The 25335-nt window shown below is 46.3% G+C and overlaps 1 protein-coding gene across 1 annotated transcript in view; it reads left to right on the top strand.

The window, feature by feature from the left end:
* The first annotated feature begins 480 nt into the window (after positions 1–480).
* LOC126351095 (serine/arginine repetitive matrix protein 1-like) overlaps positions 481–25335 on the top strand; it is a 70839-nt gene continuing 45984 nt past the window's right edge. Inside the window, exons 1-2 of the mRNA XM_050002577.1 lie at positions 481–869; positions 9400–9528. Of these exons, the coding sequence (XP_049858534.1) occupies positions 481–869; positions 9400–9528 (518 nt within the window). The remainder of the gene's footprint in view (positions 870–9399; positions 9529–25335) is intronic.

Below are 25335 nucleotides of genomic sequence, written 5' to 3'. Positions count from 1 at the left end.
GTCGGCTGAGCGCTATGGGCACTCGGGCCGGAAGACGGCTCCCGAGCCGAATCCTTCGGAAAGATTCGTCAACATGCTTTTTCCGCGGTATGACGTCAGGAACTAGGCAAGCTCAACGCCGAACGTTCGAGTACACGGTCCGTGCACCGGCGGCTTAAGGACGGCTTAAGAGGGTGTGGATTCTGTACACGGTCTCGCGTGAGACTCGGCTAGGAAGCTTCGAAAACGGACGAGAGGAACGTTTTTAAGTTTCCCATTTGCTCACTGATTTATTGCAGAACGTGAAACGGGACCACAATTCCCGGATTTCACGGTGGTACGAAGACTGGATTTTCAGCGGATGACAAAGACTTGTAGAGGTTCTTTCTAATAGCATTCTTTTCTGCTAGGACAGGGATTCCGCCTCCGGTAGCTTCTCGCGAGTAAAAAACAAAGCGGCGTGCACTGGTCGGCTGCAGTCTGCAGAGCCCTCCTCCCGCAATGCAATGCGGAACCGACGGCCGCCGGCGCAGCTGCAGCCGGCGGCAGACCCCGCGGCTGCGACAGCGGGCAGCTATGCGCGGCCACGCAACGCAGCGCCACGCCACGCAGCCAGTCCGGCGCGCCTGCGCGTCGCCTTCTGGGAGGCAGCACGGCACGGAGCGCGGCCTTCTGGACGCTGACGAGGAAATGCCGTCGCCGCCGCCGGAGCAGTGTGATCGCTGGCCCGGCAAGAAGCGGGCAGCGCCATTGTGCGCCAGCCCCCGCCGGGGGAACTCCCCAGAAAGTGGCGCACGGATCTGCTTACCTACACACGTCGCTTCAGCACAAACTGTTCCCCGAAATCAGGTCACGGCTTTAGCAGCTCCCTGGTCTGACGATAGGCTCCAGTAAGAAAGGGCACAATTATACCGAACATTTTTATCTGAATCGAATATAAATACGGGAAACCGCGGCCGGTCGCTATTCAAATATTTCTTAATACCCTTATATAATAAGGTGATCGAAAAGTCTGTACATCAAAATTTAACCAAGTGCACAAGTGTCTCTATACACAGTTGCATTTGTTTGATCTGCCACCACAAGATAGCATCACAAGTATTACGTACAACGAAAGAAGAGGGCAGTTTGATGTGTAAAGCTCCATAGTACTGCTTAGTTCAGCGCCTGGTAAACGCAGAGTTTTCCTAAGAGCAGTCGTTCGTAAGCTCGTGTTGTAGGCACTTCTAGATGGTAATATCCAGATGTTTCAGTGCCCATCATTTCAATACGATATGAACCATAGACCTTGCCGTTGGTGGGTAGCCTTGCGTGCCTCAGCGATACAGATAGCCGTACCGTAGGTGCAACCACAACGGAGAGGTATCTGTTGAGAGGCCAGACAAACGTATGGTTCCTGAAGAGGGGCAGCAGTCTTTTCAATAGTTGCAGGGACAACAATCTGCATGATTGACTGATCTGGCCTTGTAACACTAACCAAAACGGCCTTGCTCTGCTGGTACTGCGAACGGCTGAAAGCAAGGGGAAACTACGGCCGTAATTTTTCCCGAGGGCATGCAGCTTTACTGTATAGATAAATGATTATGGCGTCCTCTTGGGTAAAATATTCCGGAGGTAAAATAATCCCCCATTCGGATCTCAGGGCGGGGACTACTCACGAGCACGTCGTTATCAGGAGAAAGAAAATTGGATTTCTACGGATCGGAGCGTGGAATGTCAGATCCCGTAATCGGGCAGGTAGGTTAGAAAATTTAAAAAGGGAAATGGATAGGTTAAAGTTGGATATAGTAAGAATTACTGGAGTTCGGTGGCAGGAGGAAAAAGACTTTTGGTCAGGTGAATACAGGGCTATAAATACAAAATCAAATAGGGGTAATGCAGGAGTAGGTTTAATAATGAATAAAAAAAATAAGGGTACGAGTAAGCTACTACAAACAGCATAGTGAACGCATTATTGTGGCCAAGATAGACACGAAGCCCACGCCTACTACAGTAATACAAGTCTATATGCCAACTAGCTCTGCAGATGACGAAGAAATTGAAGAAATCTATGATGAGATAAAATTCAGACATTGAAGAGAGACGAAAATTTAATAGTCATGGGTGACTGAAATTCGATAATAGGAAAAGGAAGAGAAGGAAACGTAGTAGGTGAATATGGATTGGGGGTAAGAAATGAAAGAGGAAGCCGCCTGATGGAATTTTGCACAGAGCACAACTTAATCATAGCTAACACTTGGTTCAAGAATCATAAAAGAAGGTTGTATACATGGAAGACGCCTGGAGATACTGACAGGCTTCAGATACATTATATAACGGTAACACAGAAATTTAGGAACCAGGTTTTAAATTGTAAGACATTTCCAGGGGCAGATGTGGACTCTGACCACAATCTATTGGTTATGAGCTGTAGATTAAAACTGAAGAAACAGCAAAAAGGTGGGAATTCAAGGAGATGGGATCTGGAAAAACTGATTAAACCAGAGGTTGTACAGAGTTTCAAGGAGAGCATAAGGGAACAATTGTCACAAATGGGGGAAAGAAATACAGTAGAAGAAGAATGGGTAGCTCTGAGGGATGAAGTAGTGAAGGCAGCAGAGGATCAAGTAGGTAGAAAGACGAGGTCTAGTAGTAACCCTTGGGTAACAGAAGAACTATTGAATTTAATTGATGAAAGGAGAAAATATAAAAATGCAGTAAATGAAGCAGGCAAAAAGGAATACAAACGTCTCAAAAATGAGATCGGCAGGAAGTGCAAAATGGCTAAGCAGGCATGGCTAGACGACAAATGTAAAGATGCAGAGGCTTATCTCACTAGGGGTAAGATAGATACTGCCTACAGGAAAATTAAAGAGACCTTTGGAGGAAAGAGAACCATTTGTATGTATATCAAGGGCTCAGATGGCAACCCAGTTCTAAGCAAAGAAGGGAAAGCAAAAAGGTGGAAGGAGTATATAGAGGATCTATACAAGGGCGATGTACTTGAGGACAATATTATGGAAATGGAAGAGGATGTAGATGAAGATGAAATGGGAGATACGATACTGCGTGAAGAGTTTGACAGAGCACTGAAAGACCTGAGTCGAAACAAGGCCCCCGGAGTAGACAACATTCCATTGGAACTACTGGCGGCCTTGGGAGAGCCAGTTTTGACAAAACTCTACCATCTGGTGAGCAAGATGTATGAAACAGGCGAAATACCCTCGGACTTCAAGAAGAATATAATAATTCCAATCCCAAAGAAAGCAGGAGTTGACAGATGTGAAAATTACCGAACAATCAGTTTAATAAGCCACAGCTGCAAAATTCTAAGCACGAATTCTTTACAGACGAATGGAAAAATTATTAGAAGCCGACTTCGGGGAAGATCAGTTTGGATTCCGTAGAAATATTGGAACACGTGAGGCAATATTGACCCTACGACTTATCATAGAAAGTAGATTAAGGAAAGGCAGACCTACGTTTCTAGCATTTGTAGGCTTAGAGAAAGCTTTTGACAATGTTGGCTGGAACACTCTCTTTCAAATTCTGAAGGTGTCAGGAGTAAAATACAAGGAGCGAAAGGCTATTTACAAATTGTATAGAAATCAGATGGCAGTTTTAAGAGTCAGGGAGTATGAAACTGAAGCAGTGGTTGGGAAGGGAGTGAAACAGGGTTGTAGTTTATCCCCGATGATATTCAATCTCTATGTTGAGCAATCAGTATAGGAAACAAAAGAAAATTTCGCAGTATGTATTAAAATCCACGGAGAAGAAACTAAAACTTTGAGGTTCGCCGATTACATTGGGATTCTGTCAGAGACAACAAAGGACTTGGAAGAGCAGTTGAACGGAATGGACAGTGTCTTGAAAGGAGGATATAAGATGAACATCAACAAAATCAAAACGAGGATAATGAAATGTAGTCGAATTAAATCGGGTGATGCTGCGGGAATTATATCAGGAAATCAGACGCTTCACGTAGCAAATGAGTTCTGCTATTTGGAGAGCAAAATAACTGATGATGGTCGAAGAAGAGAGGATGTAAAATGTAGACCGCCAATGGCAAGGAAAGTTTTTCTGAAGAAGAGAAATTTGTTAACGTCGAGTATATATTTGTCAGGAAGTCGTTTCTGGAGGTATTTTCATGGAGTGTAGCCACGTATGGAAGTGAAACGTGGACGATAAATAGTTTAGACAAGAAGAGAATAGAAGCTTTTGAAATGTGGTGCTACAGAAGAATGCTGAAGATTAGATGGGTAGATCACATAACTAATGAGGAGGTATTGAAGAGAAGTGGGGAGAAGAGAAATTTGTGGCACAACTTGACTAGAAGAAGGTATAGGTCGGTAGGGCATATTCTGAGGCATCAAGGGATCACCAATTTAGTATTGGAGGGCAGCGTGGAGGGTAAAAATCGTAGAGGGAAAGCAAGAGATGAATGCACTAAACAAATTCAGAGGGATGTAGGTTGCAGTAGGTACTGGGAGATGAAGAAGCTTGCACAGGATAGAGTATCATGGAGAGCTGCATCAAACCAGTCTCTGGCTGAAGGCCACAACAACAACCCTTAAATAATAAGGTGATCGAAATGTAACCAAGTGCACAAGTGTCTCTATACACAGTTGCAATTATTTGATCTGCCACCGCAAGATAGCATCACAAGTATTACGCACAACGAACGAAGACGGCAGTGTAATGTGTAAAGGTCTATAGTACTGCGTACTTCAGCGTCTGGTAAACACATAGTTTTCCTAAGAGCAGTCTTTCGAATGCTCGTGTTGTAGACACTTATAGGGGGTAACATCCAGATGCTTAAGTGCCAAACATTTCAACACTACATATTTTTAGAAAGTTTTTTTTTTTTTTTTTTTTTTTTTTAAGGATGCAAAATTTAGATTGCAACCAGTTGGTTGGTTGATTCGGGAAGTGGGACCAAACAGCGAGGTCACTGGTGCCATAGGATTATGGAAGGATGGGGAAGGAAGGCAGCCGTGCCCTTTCAAAGGAATCATCCCGGCATTTTCCTGCAGTGATTTAGGAAAACCACGGTAAACCTAAATCAGGATAGCAACCAGTCTATAACATAAAAACAGTTGACTGGTTTCAGTTGCTCACGCAACCGTCCTTAGCTCAATCACAGTGAAGGACTTATTGAACGCATATACCAAGGTTAACCCACGCCGTAGGCATATCTTGGTACATTCTCACACAAGCGGCAACTTCAGTCAAGTGCTGCGTAACAAACTTTACTGAAGTTGCCTCTTGTTAGAGAATGTACCTACATATGCAGACGATGCGTTCTACCCTTACTATAAACAATGACATAACGTTTATACCATATTTGATCTGTTTGAACAACCGAAACTAGTCATCAGATTTATTGTTGTATATTGCTTGCGTGCTAGACAATTAAAGCCGGCCTGAGTGGCCGAGCGGTTCTAGGCGCTACAGTCTGGAACCGCGCGACCGCTACGGTCGCAGGTTCGAATCTGGCCTCGGGCATGGATGCGTGTGATGTCCTTAGGTTGGTTAGGTTTAAGTAGTGCTAAGTTCTAGGGGACTGATGACCTCAGAAGTTAAGTTCCATAGTGCTTAGAGCCATTTGAACTATTTATCTATTAACAGGAAGAATAACCAGTGCACAACCAGCACTGTCGCATGGCGTTAGCAGTCAGTGCGGGCCAGGACGGCTTGAGGAGTCACTGCTGGAGTGCTAATGTATTACTGTAAACCACCGCCCATGTTTGATAAGCTTCCCCCGTGGTCATCTTTCCTGGTAACTCCTTTGGAGAGAGTACCGTAATCACTCCCTGTTGCCGACGTATTGGTCGCGAGAGGTTCCATAATTGCACTGATATTTAAAATTTATTGTTTATACTCCCGTCTCAGTTGCACGTCTATTTATATGTAATGACTAGTTCGATCGGAGTTGATCATCTTCAGATGTGTGAAGTTGCATAGGCATGGAGCTGCATGTTAGAAAACCGATCTTTCGTACAAATTCGACGAGTTGCTTGTGCAACTACGTAGATCTTAGGATGGTCAATTTTGGATCGAAAATGCTCACGTCAAAAAAAAAGTACAACGGGGACAGCAAAATAAACGATCAATTTTGTATACCGTAATCTTAAGCAGATAATGGATGCCCATAAGAAGTACGGTATGCTTAGAATAACTACAGGAACGTATCTTCACGGTACTGGAGACGATATTGCTTACCCGAAACACTGATTCCACATAAAAAAAAGTTGATTTCAGGAACGTTATGTGATTCGGGAGAGAACAAGCCTTGCGGGACGCAGGCCGCAGAGCCTTATCTGAGTCGTAGCTTCCGCTAGCATCCCACGCGGACAAAACCACAGCCGCGCTCCGTGTGTGGTACGGGTAGAACCGCAGAGCGGCGGGTTAGCCGCTGCTGCCGCGCTGTACAATTCGATTACTGCGGCTTCGGGTATTCTTCGTCGGGAGCAGCCGGAATGGCTGCTCCAAAAACATTCAGGCCACTTAATCCTACACTCACCGCAGTCTCAGGTGCGTCCGCCTTAATCGAGCCTGGGACTAAAGAAAGACATTCACGAGACCGCATTCTTGCGGGTACTGCGTACCGCATGAATGGTGCTGTTGGGGTGGGGTAGCGATAAAATAACAGTAGCTTCATATCCCAGCGGAAATACGTCGAAACACCTCTGTGGGACTGCGAACATCAACCGGTAATGTTTGCTAGTAAAATGCCATTCGATTCCTCCAATCGTGCAGCATTAGCCCACTATGTCCGGAAGAAGTAAATTATCCCACTACTTGTAGAAATTTTCGATACATTCTTCTCACTAGAACATCCTTTCAAGCGATAACCAGCCACTATGAAATCTCTTATTAGGAAGAAAATGTGAAATAAGAGCAGAATAACGGTTAAGCAGATCGCAAATTGCCGTGCACCAATACGAAGGAATATCAGAAGCCAAGGAATTTCGTTCAGACCGAGAAAGAAAATAAAGTATTTCTCAGGTTCCGCTAAGTCTTGAAGGAGAGAGCATCTGTGTCATTCTTCCCGTAGCTCTTCGTGACTCGATTTAGTTTTGTGTCTCTGTATGTGACACTGGAATTGGACATCTCGCAGAACTGGAAGCAGCGTTTGCCTTACAGCCATGGAGAAATCAAATAAATACACCATTTGCATCTTTATTTTGCTGTTAATTGGCACGAATGGGTTCAGTTCCAAAGGCCATTTTCGACTGACTATTTCTTTATTTATCAATTGGCCATATCCTACATGTCTATCACCATGAGAGACTGTGTCAGTATACTGTTACGACGATAGATATAGCCACTGGAAAATGGCCTTGAGGACCGAAACAGGTCGTAGCAATTTAAAGAAAATGGGAGAACTGGTGTGCTTATGAAGTAACAAATCAGTAATACAAATGCCGTACAAGATAGTTGAGTTTAATTTATTTCTGAACCAATAGAAAAGTATGAAGAGCTGCTGCATGTTTGAATATCTGTTTAAGCGTGTAAGAGAGTAATGTCCATTACTTGCTCGAATATGCAACACCGAGGTCGTGTGTCACACTGACACGCTTCATGCGTAAATGTCCGAATTTGTATATATACTTTTCATCCTCTATCCTGTGTTAGTGTGTTCAGTGTGTGTGTGTGGAGGGGGGGGGGGGGGGCGGAAATTGAATATACTTTTTTACTCTATCTCCTGAAGGGGCATCCGACGTAATGCAGAGTCTAGTTATCATCATATCACATTCCAAATGTTATTTACGACTGTTGGTTTTTTCCTCTTTGCTATCGTACCAACTTTCCACAACGGCTATTAAACCACTGTGGTTGTTCCTCACTCCTCATAACCTTCCTCGGCAGACACATATCTCAGGCGAGATTCGACAATCAGTTCAGTTTTGAATTTGATCAATTTGTGCTCCAGAACTTCGTCATCAGTGCTGAATGGTTGACGTTGGTTACTCTGCATTCGAGCCACTCTGACTAATCAAAAGTATTTTCCCGCCTTTATTAACATCCTTTCTAACATCTGTAGTCACTGATGATACAACAGCCTACTGATTACTAATGCTTTCATCTACGTTAACTGATCAAAAAGTCCGTGTCTGTTAGTTGCTAGAAGGTTTTAAACGTTACCGCAAAGAGCTGGTTAGCTGGTTCTTTGTCTACTCGACGTAGATTTCAGACAAGACATTCATAACAACTTCCCGTAAATCGGCTGTCTCTGGCACCCGTTGTAACCACATTGTTTTCTGAATTATGAGTCTTCTGATTAGTTTGATGCGGTCCGCCAAGGGTTGTTCTTTTGTGCCGACCTCTACATCTCAGAGGAATACAAATTACGTCATCAATTATTTGTTGCATGTATTCAAACTGTCTTCCCCTACAGTTTTTATCCTTTACAGCTCCCTCTAGCATGATGGAAGTTATCCTAGGATGTCTTAAGACGTGTTCCACCTATTCTGTGGAGAATTGCGTGAGGCCTCACTTTCACAATCTTTCTATAGCACTGATTCTCAGATCCTTCGATTTTTTCTTTTTCGAAGGAAGAAAAAAAAAAGAATAGCACTTAACGTCCCATTGACATCGGTGTCATTAGAAACAGTCTTCCATATCGTTGTTCCCACAGTCCACGGTTCACGACCACAAAACGCTGTGGTCCAAATGTACCTACTCAGAAATTTCTTCCTTAGATTAAGGCCGATGTTTGATACTAGCAGGCTTCTCTTGACCAGAAATACCCTCTTTGCTTAGCTGATCCGCTTTTTATGTCCTCCTTGCTTCATCCATCACAATATTTTGCCTCCAGGGTAAGAGATTTCCCTAACTTCGTTTACTTCGTGGTTCCCAGTTCAGATATTTATCGCTGTTTTGACGAAATAGCAATTTAATTTCTGCTACTCCTCATTACTTTCGTTTTTGTTCGGCTTTACTGTAAATTCTGTACTCATTATGCTGTTCATTCCATTTAAGAGGCCTTCTTCACTTTCACAGAGGACATAAATATCATTTATATCCTTTCATCCCGCATTTTAATCCTATTCTTGGACCTCCCTTTCATTTCCGTCATTGCTTCTTCGATGTATAAATTGAACAGCAGGGGCGAAAGGCTGCAACCCTATTGTGCTCTATAGCTGAACATACTGAAGTCCCACTAGTACATCAGAACGATGAAGGAAGCGGCTTCCAGCAACCTCGTAGGAGCTCCAGGATCGAGGAAGCCATTATGGCGCTGGGTCTAGTAAGCCGGTCCTCGTAACAAACTGCAGAACGGTGCACAACAAGGCAACTACAGTGTTCTGTGTTCCACTCAGCACCTGTTGTGGGCAGTACGTGTCGAAAGTAAAATTGGGGTCGTGGCGGCAGGTTGTGACCAGCGGCGGTGCCGTTAGTCGCGTTACTGGACGCTGCCTGCCCTCGTTGCGAAAGAAGACGAGGCGGCAGCAGAGGCGAGGGGAAGCCGCGCTTCCGCAAGCGGTCGCGGCGCGCCACGCCGCCACAGCAAGGGCAAGGACGCGTCGCCGTCCGCTGCGCGCTCTGCCCACCTCCAGCACACAAGTAGCGACGCGCCCAGCACCACACCACACTGAGACGAAAGCGTTTACACTTTAAAATTTCGCGACTAAGGGAAGTATAGTACAAACTGAAAGTTACTTGTACGTACTGCTGTACTTCTGTTACTACTAAAGTTAAATCTCACTCTCCAGAAATTGTTCATTTTTAAATAATTTCTGAAATTTTTACACATTTCATACGCTACTGACCATTAAAATTGCTACACCAAGAAGAAATGCAGATGATAAACGTGTATTCATTGGACAAATATATTATGCTAGAACTCACATGTGATTACATTTTCACGTAGTTTGGGTGAATAGATCCTGAGAAATCAGTACCCAGAACAACCACCTCTGGCCGTAATAACGGCTTTGATACACCTGGGCATTGAGTCAAACAGAGCTTGGATGGCCTGTACAGGTACAGTTGCCCCTGCAGCTTCAACACGATATCACAGCACATCAAGAGTAGTGACTGGCGTATTGTGACGAGCCAGTTGGTCGGCCACTATTGACCAGACGTTTTCAATTGGTGAGAGATCTGGAGAATGTGCTGGCCATAGCAGCAGTCGAACATTTTCTGTATCCAGAAAGGACCGTAGAGGACCTGCAACATCCTGGTCGTGCATTATCCTGCGGAAATGTAGGATTTCGCAGGGATCGAATGAAGAGTAGAGCCACGGGTCGGAACACATCTGAAATGTAACGTCCACTGTTCAAAATACCGTCGATGCGAACAAGAGGTGACCGACACGTGTAACCAAAAAAATAAAAAATTTCTATAAATGTTTTTTCATGAGTTTGTGTTAGGAATCGTCAAAGCAGGTGCGGTAATGGCGTATAAAAGAAAATTGATATATCCTTTAGCTAACTTACTTTGCCTATAGACGCATTAAGGTAACGAAAATTCGAGATCACTGACAATTTTCTAGGCGCTCAGTGTGGAGCCGAGCGACTGCTACGGTCGCAGGTTCGAATCCTGCCTCGAGCATGGATGTGTGTGATGTCCTTAGGTTAGTTAGGTTTAAGTAGTTCTAAGTTCTAAGGGACTGATGACCTCAGATCTTAAGTCCCATAGTGCTCAGAGCCACTTGAACCATTTTGAACTGACTATTGGGAAACAGTAGCCAGACTGTGTGGATCACCAAGCGAGCTAAAGGCTCAGGCACTGACTCATAAATACTATAAAACGAATCTTTCACACTTTTGAAGTAATGGAACCCAGCACGTTGCCACATTGCCCTGCACGATTGTTCATTGGAAACAAACGCAAATCAGTAGTGCGATGAGGTCATTCTTGATCTCTGTATTCCTAAACAACCAGACAGAGTGAGCAACAACCTTTGTTTGTTTGCTGTTGATGCTGGGCACTACAGGAGAATTTGTCATTGATTGACTGTTGAGGGACAGAGGATCACTTGGACACAATTTCTACTCGTATCTGGTGTGATGAATGGTAGCTTGCTCTAAATGTGGAAAACTGTAAATTAATGCAGTTTAGTTAGAAAAACAATCCTATAATGTTCGAATATGTTATTAGCAGTGTGCTGCTTGAGATATTCGTGTTTATTATATGACTAGATGTAACGTTTCAGAGTGGCATGAACTCGAACGTGCTTGTAATTTCGGTTGCCGGGAAGCCAAATGGTCGACTTGGGTTTATTACGAAAATTCTAGGAAAGTGTAGCTCATCTGTAAAAGAGACCGCACACAGAACACTGGTATGACTTTTCGTTATTACTGCTCCGATGTTTGGGATTCCAAAGAGGTCGGATTAAAGGACTACATCGAAATAATTCAGAGGCGGACTGCTAGATTTATTACTAGTAAGCTCGATCAATAGGCGACTATTTCGAAAATGCTACCTGAACTCGGATTGGTTGCAGGGAAGGAGACGTTCTAGTCGCAAAGCACTACTGAGAAAATTTAGAGAACCGCCATTTGTGACAGACTGCAGGACGATCCTACCGTCCCGGACACACAATTCGCGTAAGGTCCCCGAAGACAAGCGAATTCAGGGCTCGTCCTAAGGCACGCACTCATTTTTCCCTCGTTCCATCTGCGAGTAGGGAATGACTGGTAGTAATACAAAGTGCCCATAGCCATGTCCCGTATGGTGCCTTGAGGATTATGTATGTATTAATTGCTTAATTAATTATACTAGTACCCAAAGGAAAAAGTAACCTTTTCATGGAATTTGAGCTGGAAATGTGCAGAGTATCTGTAGGAAGTATCACGTGGTCTCCCATACACTGCATCCAAAGTCCAACACTTTCAACGTCTCACCAGCAAGGGTCGCAACCGCGCCCTATTCAATTTTTCAGCTTAGCGGACGGAAATCGCGTAACGTCACGTCCATCAGGAAAGCATAAGTCAAACCTCACACACACTATGATGTTTGAGAAGATATCGGTCCATGCCGCAACAGTATGTCTCAACGAAAAAACAAGATCAAAGAAAGGTTGCGAATAAACAGTCTCATTTTAAAACCATGCGTCAAGAGACGAAACATATCAACATGACCAAATTATAGTTCAAATAGCTCTGAGCACTATGGGACTTAACTTCTGCGGTCATCAGTCCCCAAGAACGTAAAACTACTTAAAGCTAACTAACCTAAAGACGTCACACACATCCATGCCCAAGGCAGGATTCGAACCTGCGACCGCAGTGGTCGCACGGTTCCAGACTGTAGCGCCTAGAACCACTCGCCCACTCCGGACGGCTGACCAAATTATGTTTTTTTATAAAGAAGTCATATCGAAGTATTGTCGTTTACTTGTTTCGTAAGACCGATACCCAGACCAAATTTAGTGAGTCTAGGATCTGTGAGATCATTCTAGATTTTTACAGACTTTTGGTTACACGAGACACCCACATCGACTAGAACGTCATTTCTTCGTTATTGCTTTCTTTCTGTTGTTCGCCAGCGAGGGTGGGCTGGGAGCGGTACAGCATTCCGTTCTTCATCCAGAAAAAATTACATAAAAATGTCCGCCGGCTTAGCTGGGTGGTAGGTAACGTGCTCGCCTCCCATGCAAGCGGTCCCGGGTTCGATTCCCGGCCGGCTTGGAGATTTTCTCAGCTCGGAGACAGGGTGTTGTATTGTCCTCATCACCGGCGCGCAAGTTGCCCAGTGTATGTCGACTGAAGTAAGACTTGCACCTGGCGGCCGAACTTCATGGGATGGGGCCTCCCGGCCAACGATGCTCTACGCTTATTTCCATTTCTTTAATACAAAAATAAGTCGAATTAAAAAATTAATTTATGTGGTTTATTAAAGTAATAAAGCGATTTCAAATTGGTGGGTCCTTTTAATAGCGAAAAAACTAAGACCGTACTTGGTGCACCGGAAGATGGTAACTTGGGAGAGGAGAAATTCTAGTGGTGTGGTATCACTAGAGCCGAAGGGCTGGTACTTGAGAAAAGCTGTATTGTGGGAGTGTGGGAAGTACTGAAAGAAAACAGAATTTGGGGTATGTGAAAGTACGCTTGAGAGCTGGCCGTAGTTATGCGGAAGAAAGAGTAGAAGATAGAAGAGGTGAGAAGGGAAGAATGAGCATAGTGGGGACCAGATCTGATAGGAGGGCTAACTGATCCGAAAGACTGGGGGTGGGCCTCGCCTAAAATATGCAAAGTTTGCAAGTATAGGATCGGTGAAATGTCTGTACAGGAGCGGTAGCATACAAGAATTGGAAATTAGAGCCGCCATTGTATGTGTGTGTGTGTGTGTGTGTGTGTGTGTGTGTGTGCATGGAGAGGTAGTAAACGAATGCGGGAAGCGAGGAGGAGCGCGTGGCGTTTAACGATTTGGATAGAATGGTAGAACTTTGTGGAGCGGATATCTGGTCTACACAGACGTAGCAGAGGATTGGACGAAGCAAGTCTTTTTTGTAGGCGTGGAGAATGATGATGGAATGCAATCCCTTTGTTTAAGCAGTTTTAGTCTATCGTGGAATGTAGAATGTTGTGGGATTCCTGTTGTGTGATTAAATAGGCTGTGTTCCGACGTTAGCTGGATAGTCGAGCGGTCTAAGGGCGTCTTGTCACGGTCCGGGCGGCTCCCCCCGTCGGAGGTTCGAATCCTCCCTCGGGCATGGGTGTGTGTGTTGTTCTTATCGTAAGTTAGTCTAAGTTTGGTTAAGCAATGCGTGATCTTAGGGACCGATGACCTTAGTAGTTTGGCCGATAAGACCTCACCAAAAATTTCCAATTTTTTCCGACGTTAGCTTACGATCGAAGGTTAGGACGAAGTGCTTTAGTATATGATTTAATTGGATGGAACTGTCGTAAATGGTTAAGGAAAGTCATGGAGACAGAACGTGCGAATCGTTAGTCCTAAAGTAATTACCTAGGTTTCAATAGGTTTATCTTAAGAAATCGCTTGTTGTTCCAGTAGGTGAATACGTAGCTGAAAGGACCGTTGGGATTTGCCGAGAGGATAGAGGGCTGGAAGGCTAGGAAGGCTGTGGTATCGGTATATCCCTACAGAGGTTTAGAATTGTAAAAATAATTAGCCGCATGATAAAGGTCGCTAAACTGAAGAGTGGTAATACGTGTAGCAATTAGGAGCCCAGGAGTGAGCCTGTGGACTGTGTGACGCTGCCGAGCTGGGATCTGGGACTGTAGCGGTACCTGCAGAGCGCCAACAGGTGTTTACGGGTAGAGGCTGCCGCTGCGTGGGCGCGCACGCAAACACGCGATGAGCAGCAGGCTGGGCCCTTCCCGTTGCCGACGCCTCTCTCTGGCCGTTACAAGCTGCCTCGGCGAGCGGCCGGCACAGACTGCCTATTCATGCGCCACTTGGCGTCATGCCCAGCTTCCTTTTGTTGCAGTCTGTCCAGTTGCTTACCTCTTTAAATCGAAACCGTTTAACAGTATAATGCTCTTTCATCCAGACAAGATCGCTTGTCTCGAGTTTTTGCTGACTTACGGCCCCTTGTCCTGTTTACAACTTGTAAACTTTCGCGTGTTCGCTGTTTCTTGATGCCTGCACAACTCATATCGTGACGTTAAGTTTTGGCTAACTCCTGGTTAAAGACACTTTAGAACAGCGCACCGTTTCGACTCCACGTCTCGATTAATGCTAGTGTCGATTGAATGAACCAGTCTACAAGAAATAATAGCCGTGAACTAATGAACGTAATAGAAGACGTTTTCAGCTTTCAATAAACACTACATTCGTTTGCTTCAGTCATTTTTAATACCAATATTCAGTTTAGCACGATGCGTTCTGGCAGCATGCCGTATTATCAGGTGCCCATCTACTAATCACACTTTATTCTGCTATTATATTTATTATCTAGAATATTTTCTGCTTTAATACGTCTTATTTTATATGAAACAGCCTTAAATTACGTCTGCTAAGAATACACGCATCAGTTTGGCACATACAGCTATAAACAAAATAAAAAATCATCATTTACAAATACACAGGGTATTCTTTACAATGGATATATATAAATATGTATGTAGTGTAAACATTAACGCTGTAATTATCTTCTAGACGCCCACTTTAATCCATTGTAAAGAATACTGTGAGTAAGTGTAAAGAATATTTTTTATTTCATTTAGTGCTTTATGTGCCAAATTGATAAGTGTATTTTTAGCAGACGTAAGTTAAAGTGTATCTCATTTAAAATAACACATTTAAAAGTACACAATAACTCACTGTAAATGTCTAGGCGGAACCCAACGGAATATCTGCACCCAACTTCAAGGTGCACCCCAACGATAACAGAAACACCACGCTGCCGAAAAGCTTCTTGCCATACGTAACATTGTGAACGAAACAGAAAAGCGCATTGTTTATAAATTTCGTAAGGAAGTCCCAAACCTCTCATCCTATTCCATATAACGTGGATAAATTTACGTTTATCAGATTTTCTTAATGGACAACGATGTGTGTGAAGAGTAAAATTACAAGATGAAGTAAGCTTCTAGGAAGTGTGACCCCAACTGACGATAACACTTCTCAGCGAGAGATTTTCTAGTTTGCCATTACAGATACAGTGCCAATTGTGATATAGGATAAGTATGTGGAGAGATAAGCGTCCTAGGAAACAGAATCACTTGAGTATCAGTTGTACTTGAATAGTCGGACGACAGCGGTATTTCAAGAACTGCCTTGCTGTAACTAGGCGTGTTGCGAAGTATCGGTTAGCAGTTTAAAAAATAGTACCTGCGTTCTGACGAGTAATATTGAGAATGTAGTAAGGTCAGGCGTGAGGGAACTAGCTGCACAAAGCGTGAGGAACCACAGCAATACAGTGACTTCCACTTAGATACTTAGGGCTTGTAATAGCTAATACTAGAACTTCTTATAAGTAGAATATATTCGTATTAGTAGTAGTGATAATAACAATAAAACAAAATAGAAAATGGACAAAAAATACATAACTTTGCGTTTTCGTTCTAATTTCGCTATTTTTGTAGACGAGGAATGACTCTAGTCTTTCCTGCGATAAACGTCTTTTCTTGTAAAATTTAGCAGTGTCTACTTCGGCTCTCTAGACAGCACACCATAAATACTAGAAGATACAGAGTGAAGAAGCAGTTAGTTCCTTGTTCCATAGATCAAATTCACAATAAACATTATGATGTGGAACGTGACAACACATACTTGACCTTAAGACAAATAATAATATTTATATAGGAACATGCTAACCATTTACAGATTTTTGATGACTAATTACCTCTACTCAAGATTTCCCCTGTAGTATACAGAGAGTTGTTATGGAGAAACATCTCTAATCTACATTTGAAAACATTTCTGCTATCATGAAACTTCCTGGCAGATTAAAACTGTGTGCCCGACCGAGACTCGAACTCGGGATTTTTTTTTTTTTTTTTTTTTTTTTTTTTTTTTTTTTTTTTTTGTAGCGCTGACCCCACTTTTCTTATACCAAGTTAGGCGGTTCACAAACACTAAATAAAATGCATCCTCTGAACAATAACAAAAAATCATTGTAAAACAAATCACAAATGTAAAGGAACAGGGATACAGGGATGTTTTTATTTATTTATTTTCCATAAAGATCACTCTGTTAAAAGATCATTTCATGGTATAGTATGTGCATTACATATGGAGCGGTGAGAGAAGCGCGAGGTTCATTATCAGCTGTCAAATGTGCACACCGACTGCACACGGCACATCCCAACTGCGTGGGGGTCGAGGATGACTGCCTGAAGATAGTTGGCAAAGGTTTTTCTATAGTGTGACCATCTATGAACCTCATTGTGGGCTTGCTGCAAGAAATACCAAAAGTCGAGTCGCGACTTGGCAGCATCCCCATAGAGGTACGCGATCGTCCAACCTTTGACCCAGATGATCGAGTGTCATTTAGTCGCCGGAAAGTAGTCACTCTCCGGATGTAAGAAGGAAGCAGGTGTAATATGTTGCGGGGTCACACGGACGTAGCAAGCCACCATCTGTCTTCCTAGGAGCCATATGTCCCCCACCGCGATACAAGTGAAGCGGTGATGGTCGTCATCCACTTGGCGACATTTCGGGCACAGTGGAGTGTCCACTAGTCCAGTTGCATGGAGTCGTTGATTGGCGTTGAACATGCCACAGGTAACAGAGAACCACAGTGCCCGAACGAAGGTAGGAAGGAATTTTTGGTGCACATGTCTCCAAATCTTCGGCCAGTGCAGCTTGGGGTGTTTGAGTTCAATGAGATTTCGACTGATCCGTCGTAGTAGCCAAACATAAAAATCTTTCGCGCATGGTGGTCTCGTGCGCGGAAGCTTGTCTCTGATATAACTAAGTTCAACGATAAATGTTGATACATGCGCAAAATGCGGCGTAATGTTGCCCACCGCCACCGGAGGTGTGAGGGACACTGGAATTAGGAGATCCAGTAGGTGGGATGTAAGGGAATCACGTCCGCTACGCCATTGCTTGTACATAGTGGCTAGAAGCAGCGCCGTCGCTCGGCAGTGAGTCCCCCCTTGTCCGTAGAGAGCGTGAGCGTTGCGTATCGCACCTTGAGGGGCGACCCAATCATCACAAAATAGCCTAGTGCTGATTGAAGTCGGCGTCCGAGCGTGAGTAGTAGGGGCAGGATCTGCGAAATACGCACCATTCGAGAAACAACATAAGTGTTCAGATATTCGACTGGCTGCAAAGAATCTAGGCGCCGTAGGAGATGTTGTCGGACCATGGTACGTGTTGTCTGTAAAATACGTCGGTAGTTAAATGCCGCAGTATGTTTTACAGATGAGATAAAGTCTATGCCGAGATAGCGGAATCGTTGCATGTAAGGAAACGGACCGATTTCTTCCGGCGTAAGGCCCCTTCCAACCGGCATTGCCGCCGATTTGTTCATGTTCACTGCACTACCCGCCGTCACACTGTGGTCCAACAACAGTTCAAGGACCGTCTTCACCTCTTCCTCAGAACGAACGAGCAGCAGCAGGTCGTCCGCATAGGCACGGCATTCGAAGGTGTAGCCCCGCAGTCCCATCCCAGAAAGAGAATTTGTTAGCCTCCCAATTAATGGTTCCAACGCTATCGCGAACAGCAGCATCGAAAGAGGGCAGCCCTGGCGAATGGATCGTCGAATTTGAATGGGCCCTGCTATACGCCCATTAACCTGTACCAAGGATTGTGCGCTCCCATAAATCCTTCTAATGAGACCAGTAAAACGGTCTGGAAATCCCATTTGTTCCAGTACAGACAGTTGTGGCGCACCTTATCAAAAGCACTGTTAAAATCAACCGCCACCATCGCAGCTTTAAGCCGGCACTCCTCCGCCAGCGCTATCACATCACGGCATTCGCCAGTAGCTGTTTGCACATTCACCGATCCACCCGGTGTCGTCTGTTCTGGAGAGAGAACGCTACGAATTAACATACGACATCGGGACGCTAGCAACCGTGCAAAGATCTTATAGTCGGCATTAAGCAGTGTGATGGGGCGACAATGTATGACCGTAATTCCTGGCTTCGGTTTATGTACTGGCACCCAGAGGCCTTCCATAAAAGCCGGTGGAACAGGCGCATCGGAATTTAACATCTCGTTGTACATTTCCGTCCATCGCGGTGCCATTTCGTTGCGAAATTCTCGATAAAATTCAGCAGGAAGTCCATCAATGCCTGGGGACCGATTCAACGCACCCTTTGCGATCGCATCATGTACTTCCTCACAGCTAATGACTTCCAGTAAGGTTCCCGCGGCTCCCACCGTCAGTGTGCGGGAGACGTACGTGGCTATACGTTCTAGGGCATCGACAGGGGCTGCTTCTCCCCGATAGATGTGTTGGTAATGGTCGACGAATGCAGAGACAATGTCCGCTTGACGCATCACTCTTCGGTCTTTGCGGGTGATTAATTCCCGTACCAAAACGCGTCGTCGGTGCTTTCGTTCATTCACGACGTGGTGCATGGAAGGAATCTCGTGCATTATCGTATCGTGACATCTGGCGCGCACCATGGTTCCCTGAAGATGTTTCCGAGCTACAGCCACTAGTTTAGCTTTTATCCTTTTGCGTTCGATCCAGACGTCCGGTCCCGGCGGACCATTGTCCAGGTCGCGCAGCGCTGCAAAATAAAAGTCGGTCGTACGGCGGCGCCATTCTGCCATCTCCCTGCTATATGAAACGAACGTACGGCGAAGCGCCGGTTTAGCACAAGTCAGCCACCAATCAAGCTTCGTCGCATACCTTCCAACCCTTCGCTCGCACATCGTCCATGTCTCAAGGATCCATTGACGGCATTCAGGATCATGTAGATGTTGAATGTTTAATTTCCACGGGGCCTTACTGTTCCACACCTCTCTACGGGGAAGAAGCACCGCACAGATGTAAGAGCTGTGATCGGAAAATGCCAATGGCCAGCGTTCCGCATCCTGGACATCATTTGCATGAGCCCGTGAGATATTGTAATTTTTCCCTCCTATCTATGTAGTTCTCAATTCGTTCGAGCAATCAGTCATTCATGATAGGAAACACAGTCACTCAAAATGATTCAGAAATTTTACTTGTTAGAATGAAATCAGGCAATGATTCCTTTTCTCTGCAGGCTCGTGCTTTGCGGCAGGGTGCTAATCTGTACAAATAAAATGTCTCGTAATTTTGGGAGCGTTGTATAATCAGCCGGGAAACCTCAGATCAAGCGGATATTCGGCTTTGATGAAGTTTAACCTTCCGAAGAAGTAATGGAGCTCTTGGATTATTAAATGCAGGTTCGTATCCAGTCTTTCGGAAGTTCCCTTTTGATTAACAACTACGCAATACATCGATGAATATCTTTAATTCTCAGTTGTCAAATACACACCTTTTGTTTGAAGGAACAATATATATATTTCCCTTTTAATCGTACAATTTCGTACCAGTTATCTTCGGTCATAAATCTCAATAATCAGATTACAGTTCTTCAAACAAACAAAAAACTCAGGCTAATCGGCACGAAGACATCTATATCTACATCTACATCCATACTCCGCAAGCCACCCGACGGTGTGTGGCGGAGGGTACAATCTCAGAAGCGTTTTTTTTCTTCTACCAATCACCAGAGAGAGTACTACAAAGAATAATTATGCGCTCATGGCATAGCTATTGTATGAAACTATTTTGCGCATGGATTCTGCGAGTATGAAGATAGAAATTTTGTAAACGTCATTCAAGGGTAGAATTGTATCAGAATAATTCATCGAATATAAAGAGATATTACAATATGAATGCGATCTAACGTGCTCGCCGAATGACTTGTCACATAGATGTATCCCGGTGCATTTCCATGTCGTAATTCCCACGTGTCACTAAGTACAAGATCGTTTACAACGATTCACAACTCCTGGCTGATTTTTGCTTGCGGCCATTGGTCTTTCTGGCTGAGAACACAGTTGAAATCTCCACCAATTATTACACATTCATAACGTCCATGGAAAAGTGGGGCAATTTCTTCTGCATAAAATCGCGCCCTTTCCCGCCACCGATTGTTTCCCGACGGTGCATAAACATTGATGATGCGTGTCCCAAACGTCGTGAAAGCCATTCCTCTGGCCGACGGAAGGTAACACACGTTTTCCACTGAGAAGCCATCTCGCACGTAAACTGCCACCCCACTCCCATTGTGATCTCCATGTGACGAATAGGATTGGTAGCCTGCGATGTACGGGAGTGCAGCTATGTGGACTTCCTGCAGCAAAGCAATATCCACATCAGATGCCCAAATCGTTTCCTTCAGTAGGTGTATTTTGGCCGGTGAACGCACGTCATTTATATTTAATGTCGCAATACGGTTCGCATGGCGTTGAATCCCACTCTGTCGAGGCGCAACAACATCTCCCTGCATCGGCGCTGGGGGCTGAGTTAGAAGACGTTTTCTCGCCCCTCTCCCTTCACCTTCAGCAATTATTAGGCCGTCTTCGTGAGTGCCGGCTGCCTGTGTATGACGTCCGGCGCCTCCTCAATATCGTCATACCACGTCCTTGCAGGCAATGATATATTCGTGTCCATAGTCACAGCATCTGCGTCTGGAGAGCCAACTGGTTGTGATTCCTCTTCAGCATCACCACGTCCCGGTACCGCCAATGTGACAGACCGCTGCGGGTCTGATCGAACAGTTTCCATTGCCTCATCCTGTTTCGTAGAGGCTGTTGTGTCGTCTTGGTCTACTGGCACATCGTCATCGGGGCAAGGGGACTCATCCCTAGGAGATGTCGTTCGACGACGCCGTTTCCTCCTTTTCGGGGAACGTTGTTTGCGTGATCTTCCTTCCGTGTCCTCAGATTGTAGGGAATCACGGCTGCCCGACAGAAAAGCATCAATAGGAACTGGGTTTCGAGTCCCATCGTTGTACTTGGCGGGAATTCGGTCAAAACTGATGTTGTCGCCACAGAGTGCGTTCCAGACGGAACAGCACCCGTAGTGGCTGGTACTGCTTCGTGTACTATCGGTGTGCAGAGTGACAATCTCATTCTGGAAACATTCCCCAGGCTGTGTCTAAGCCATGTCTCCGCAGTATCCATTTTTTCAGGAGTGCTAGTTCTGCAAGGTTCGCAGGAGAGCTTCTGTAAAGTTTGGAAGGTATGAGACGAGGTACTGGTAGAAGTAAGGCTGTGAGTACTGGGCGTGAGTCGTGCTTCGGTAGCTCAGATGGGCAGTCGGCTTTCAGCCGTGATACCGTGCGGACGGGCTCGGCGCGCCGGGCAGTGCTCCGCGGGTGTACACGAGACCGAAGGCCCATGAAATTGAACGATTTCTACGAGACATCATGCACATAGAACCACAAGAACTGATAGGAATTCATCTGTCTATTGTAACCAGCACAGTGTACCTCAAACTGATTGACGAAGCGGCCTGCGACAGATTACTCCAACGATCTGCGAACGGCTTTCGCTTCTGTCACGCAGACGTAATGTGAGCGTGGTAGGAGTTGACCATGCTGGTCTGTGGGTGCGTACCGTGCGCATCTTTGAACTACCGTTCGAAGTTCCTGCCAACCCAGTCGTTGATGCGCTGCGGCCATACGGCACAGTTCTGAGTCACACAGAGGAGAAATGGAACACATTCGAAACGTACCCTGTCCTTAACGGGGTACGACAAGTGCGCATAGAACTTAAGAAGCACGTTCCATCATTGGTTTTCGTTGGTGGCTGCCGCGCAGTTGTTATATATGATGGACAACCGAGGACCTGCTCGGGCTGCGGCCAGGAGGGCCATGTTAGAACTGAGTGTCTGCAGCGACGCCTCGTTCAGGTGCCCCGCAATGAACTTCCCCAACGATCCACTATGACCTCTCTCCCGCTAACGTATGTGGAGGCGGCATGACATGATGTGATGGATGATCAACACATGCTACCTCCTCAAGCCGCTGCCAGCTCCGTTGGAGAGTCAACGCCGTCGACGACGACGCACCCCAACGGTGTAGAGGTTCCTACACCCTCTGCCCACCGCAGCGTCGTGGGCGCCCAACCACCGTCAATGTCGAGATCGGACACAGGGGTTCCTAGCGACCGAGACTGTGTCGAGCCCCGCCCTCCAGTGGATGTCGAATCTCGGACCTGAAAGCAAAAATCACCCAAGCGACACAAGAAGAGGCGATTGTCACCTGAAGAACAGGACAGGGATGTGCAGCCGGCGGAAGACATCGACTTCGTTGACTCGCCCACAATTGCAACGGATTCCAGTGGCATCATTCACCAGAAGGTGCCTGAAGACAAGGAACACACTCCTAAATCTGGTGGCCCAGAAAACGAGCCGCATTGCGTCGACTCCCAAAATGTGGGCTCCTGTGAAAGCGACCAGCCCCCAATGACATCACAATCGTCTCTTGGTGATTGGGCAGACGATATGGAGGCAGATGATGCACAGCACACATCGATATCTCCACCAGAGCCCATGGCTGACATTGAGCCCGGAGAGCTCTGCCAGTCAGGGACTCATACGGCACAGTAATGCACAAAGTGCTGATGGATGGCTGTGTGGTGTGTGAGATCACTATGGGCTTGCACCGGCACACTGCCTCCGCCACTTGATATGTCTCAGTCATACCGTGTGGGAACAGTCAATGTAAATGGTGTCCACTCCACTGTCAAGACCCGCATGTTACACGACATGATCAGAGCGGCAGACTTGGACATTGCCCTTCTCCAGGAGGTCCGTCCCGAGCTGCGTTTAGACCTATATGGCTACACCACATACAGCCTACCCGTAGGCGATGGCGCAGGAGGAACGGCCATCCTTCTCCGAGACGGCATAGACACGACGGACGTGACGTACTTGCCGAACGGGCGAGGCATCGCACTCACACTTGGCGCAGTCCGCCTCATTAACGTCTACGCTCCCTCCGGTAATTCGCACCGAGGTGACAGGCATGTCTTCTATTCGGAGGAGGTAGCCCCACTTTTGCAAGGAAATATGGACCATTACATAGTGGGCGGAGATTTTAACAGTGTTCTGCGGCCCGAGGACCAGATACCGCATTACGTCCCATGTCCGGCTCTACAAGCATTGATACGTGACCTCGCGCTCCACGACACATGGCTCTTACATCATGGACCCAGAGTAGATATACGCACTTTACCAGCCATTTGCCGGTCGTCTGGACCGGATATACGTCCCTCGTGCCCTGCGCACAGCAACCCGTGATGCAGAACTCTGGCCGACGGCCTTCACGGACCATCTCGCGTACATCTGCACTGTCACCTTGCCCCGACAACTCACAAGACGCAGCAGGGGCCCGTGGACGCTGAACGTCTCCCTCCTTCGCGAGGAAGCGTGTCGGCGAGCAGTCACTGACACGTGGCGTCGATGTATCAGGCGCCTGCCCATGTATGCTTCCACGTTGCTGTGGTGGCTGGGATGTGTCAAACCTGCACTCCGAAAGACCTTGATGGTCTACGGGGGTGACAGATCGAACTGGCAAAGGGCAACATCGGAATTTTACTATACAGCGTTACGTGAGCTGGCGACGCAACCACCGTCTCCCGAATGTCAGATGTCCGTACAACGCATCAAAGCTCGTCTACTTCGCATCAGGACAGAGCAGCTGGAAGGTGTCCGCATCCGTGCGCGGGTGCAAGACTGTATCCCCAACGAAACAGCGTCAGTGTATCACATTGTGCGCGAGAGGCGCCACCGCAAACGTCAGCTCATTACGGCGGTAAACACGGAGGGCGGCCGCGCAGTGAAACAAACGGACATCGCGCACGCGTTCGCCAGACACTATGGGACCTTGTACATGGAAGATCCGCGAAATGTACGTGATTATGACGAGCTGTTGCACGATTTTCCCGCCCCTAGGGACGTGGCGCCCGATGATAGTCTGCTGTTGCCCATTACACCCGACGAGCTGACACCGACCTTGGCACGTGGAGCATCGAACAAGTCGCCTGGACCGCACTTTTTACCACCTAATGGCTGACAAGTGGCTCCAAATGTTTCAAGACCTGATCCGCCCTGATTTCACTGTCCCCACAGAATTCACAGAAGGCATCTTGATCCCAATACCGAAACCGAATGGTGGTTGTAGAAGGCAGGATTTTCGCCCACTCACACTCCTCAATAACGACTACAAGATCTTCGCCCGCATCCTCCGCGCGCGTCTCCACACCGCTATCGGGAAAGCCATCCTCAACTATCAGACATGTTTAGGTGGTGTCAGCAACATTCATACGGCGTTAGCAGCATACCGCGACGTAATTGCTTTGACGGCGACCTGCAAAATACGAGGCGCCCTTGTCGCCGTAGATTTTGACCACGCATTCGACCGCGTCGACCACGGCTTCTTACGCGCAGTTTTGCAACACATGGGCCTCTCTCCGGAGGCTGCACAGGTGGTCCTTCGACTGGTCCACGGAGCGCGCTCCCGCATGATGGTCAACGGTTATCAGGCTGGTCACATTGTTGTTGGACGGTCAGTGCGACAAGGGTGCCCCCTGTCGGGTATATTATTTGCTGCAGCGCTTGAACCAGCTTTACATGGTCTACGGCAGCGATTATCTGGTATGTCCTTGCGGGACTTGACCTTTCGTTGTGGTGCATTCGCCGATGACGTGGTGTTCCTGGCCAGATCAGAGGATGAAATGCATATGGCGCTACAGTGGCTACGCCAGTACGGGGCGGTCGCTGGGAGCGTCATCAACGTGAAGAAGACAAAATACATGGATGTCGGAGGGGGGCTTTCCCACACAACGGCGGTGCCCTTTGATAAGGTGCCCGTACTCAAGTGTTTAGGAGTGTAATTCTATACCAATGTCCGCCGCACTGCGGCGGCTACGTACCGTCGGCTCCTACACCAGACACTTGCTCTGCTGCAGGACAACAAACTGCGTCGCTTGGATATGCTCCTCAGAACACGT

Source organism: Schistocerca gregaria, chromosome 1, assembly GCF_023897955.1.
Source record: "Schistocerca gregaria isolate iqSchGreg1 chromosome 1, iqSchGreg1.2, whole genome shotgun sequence".
Taxonomy (NCBI): Eukaryota; Metazoa; Arthropoda; class Insecta; order Orthoptera; family Acrididae; genus Schistocerca; species Schistocerca gregaria.
Note: the sequence above shows the minus strand (reverse complement) of the source record. Positions and strands in the feature narration are given on the sequence as shown.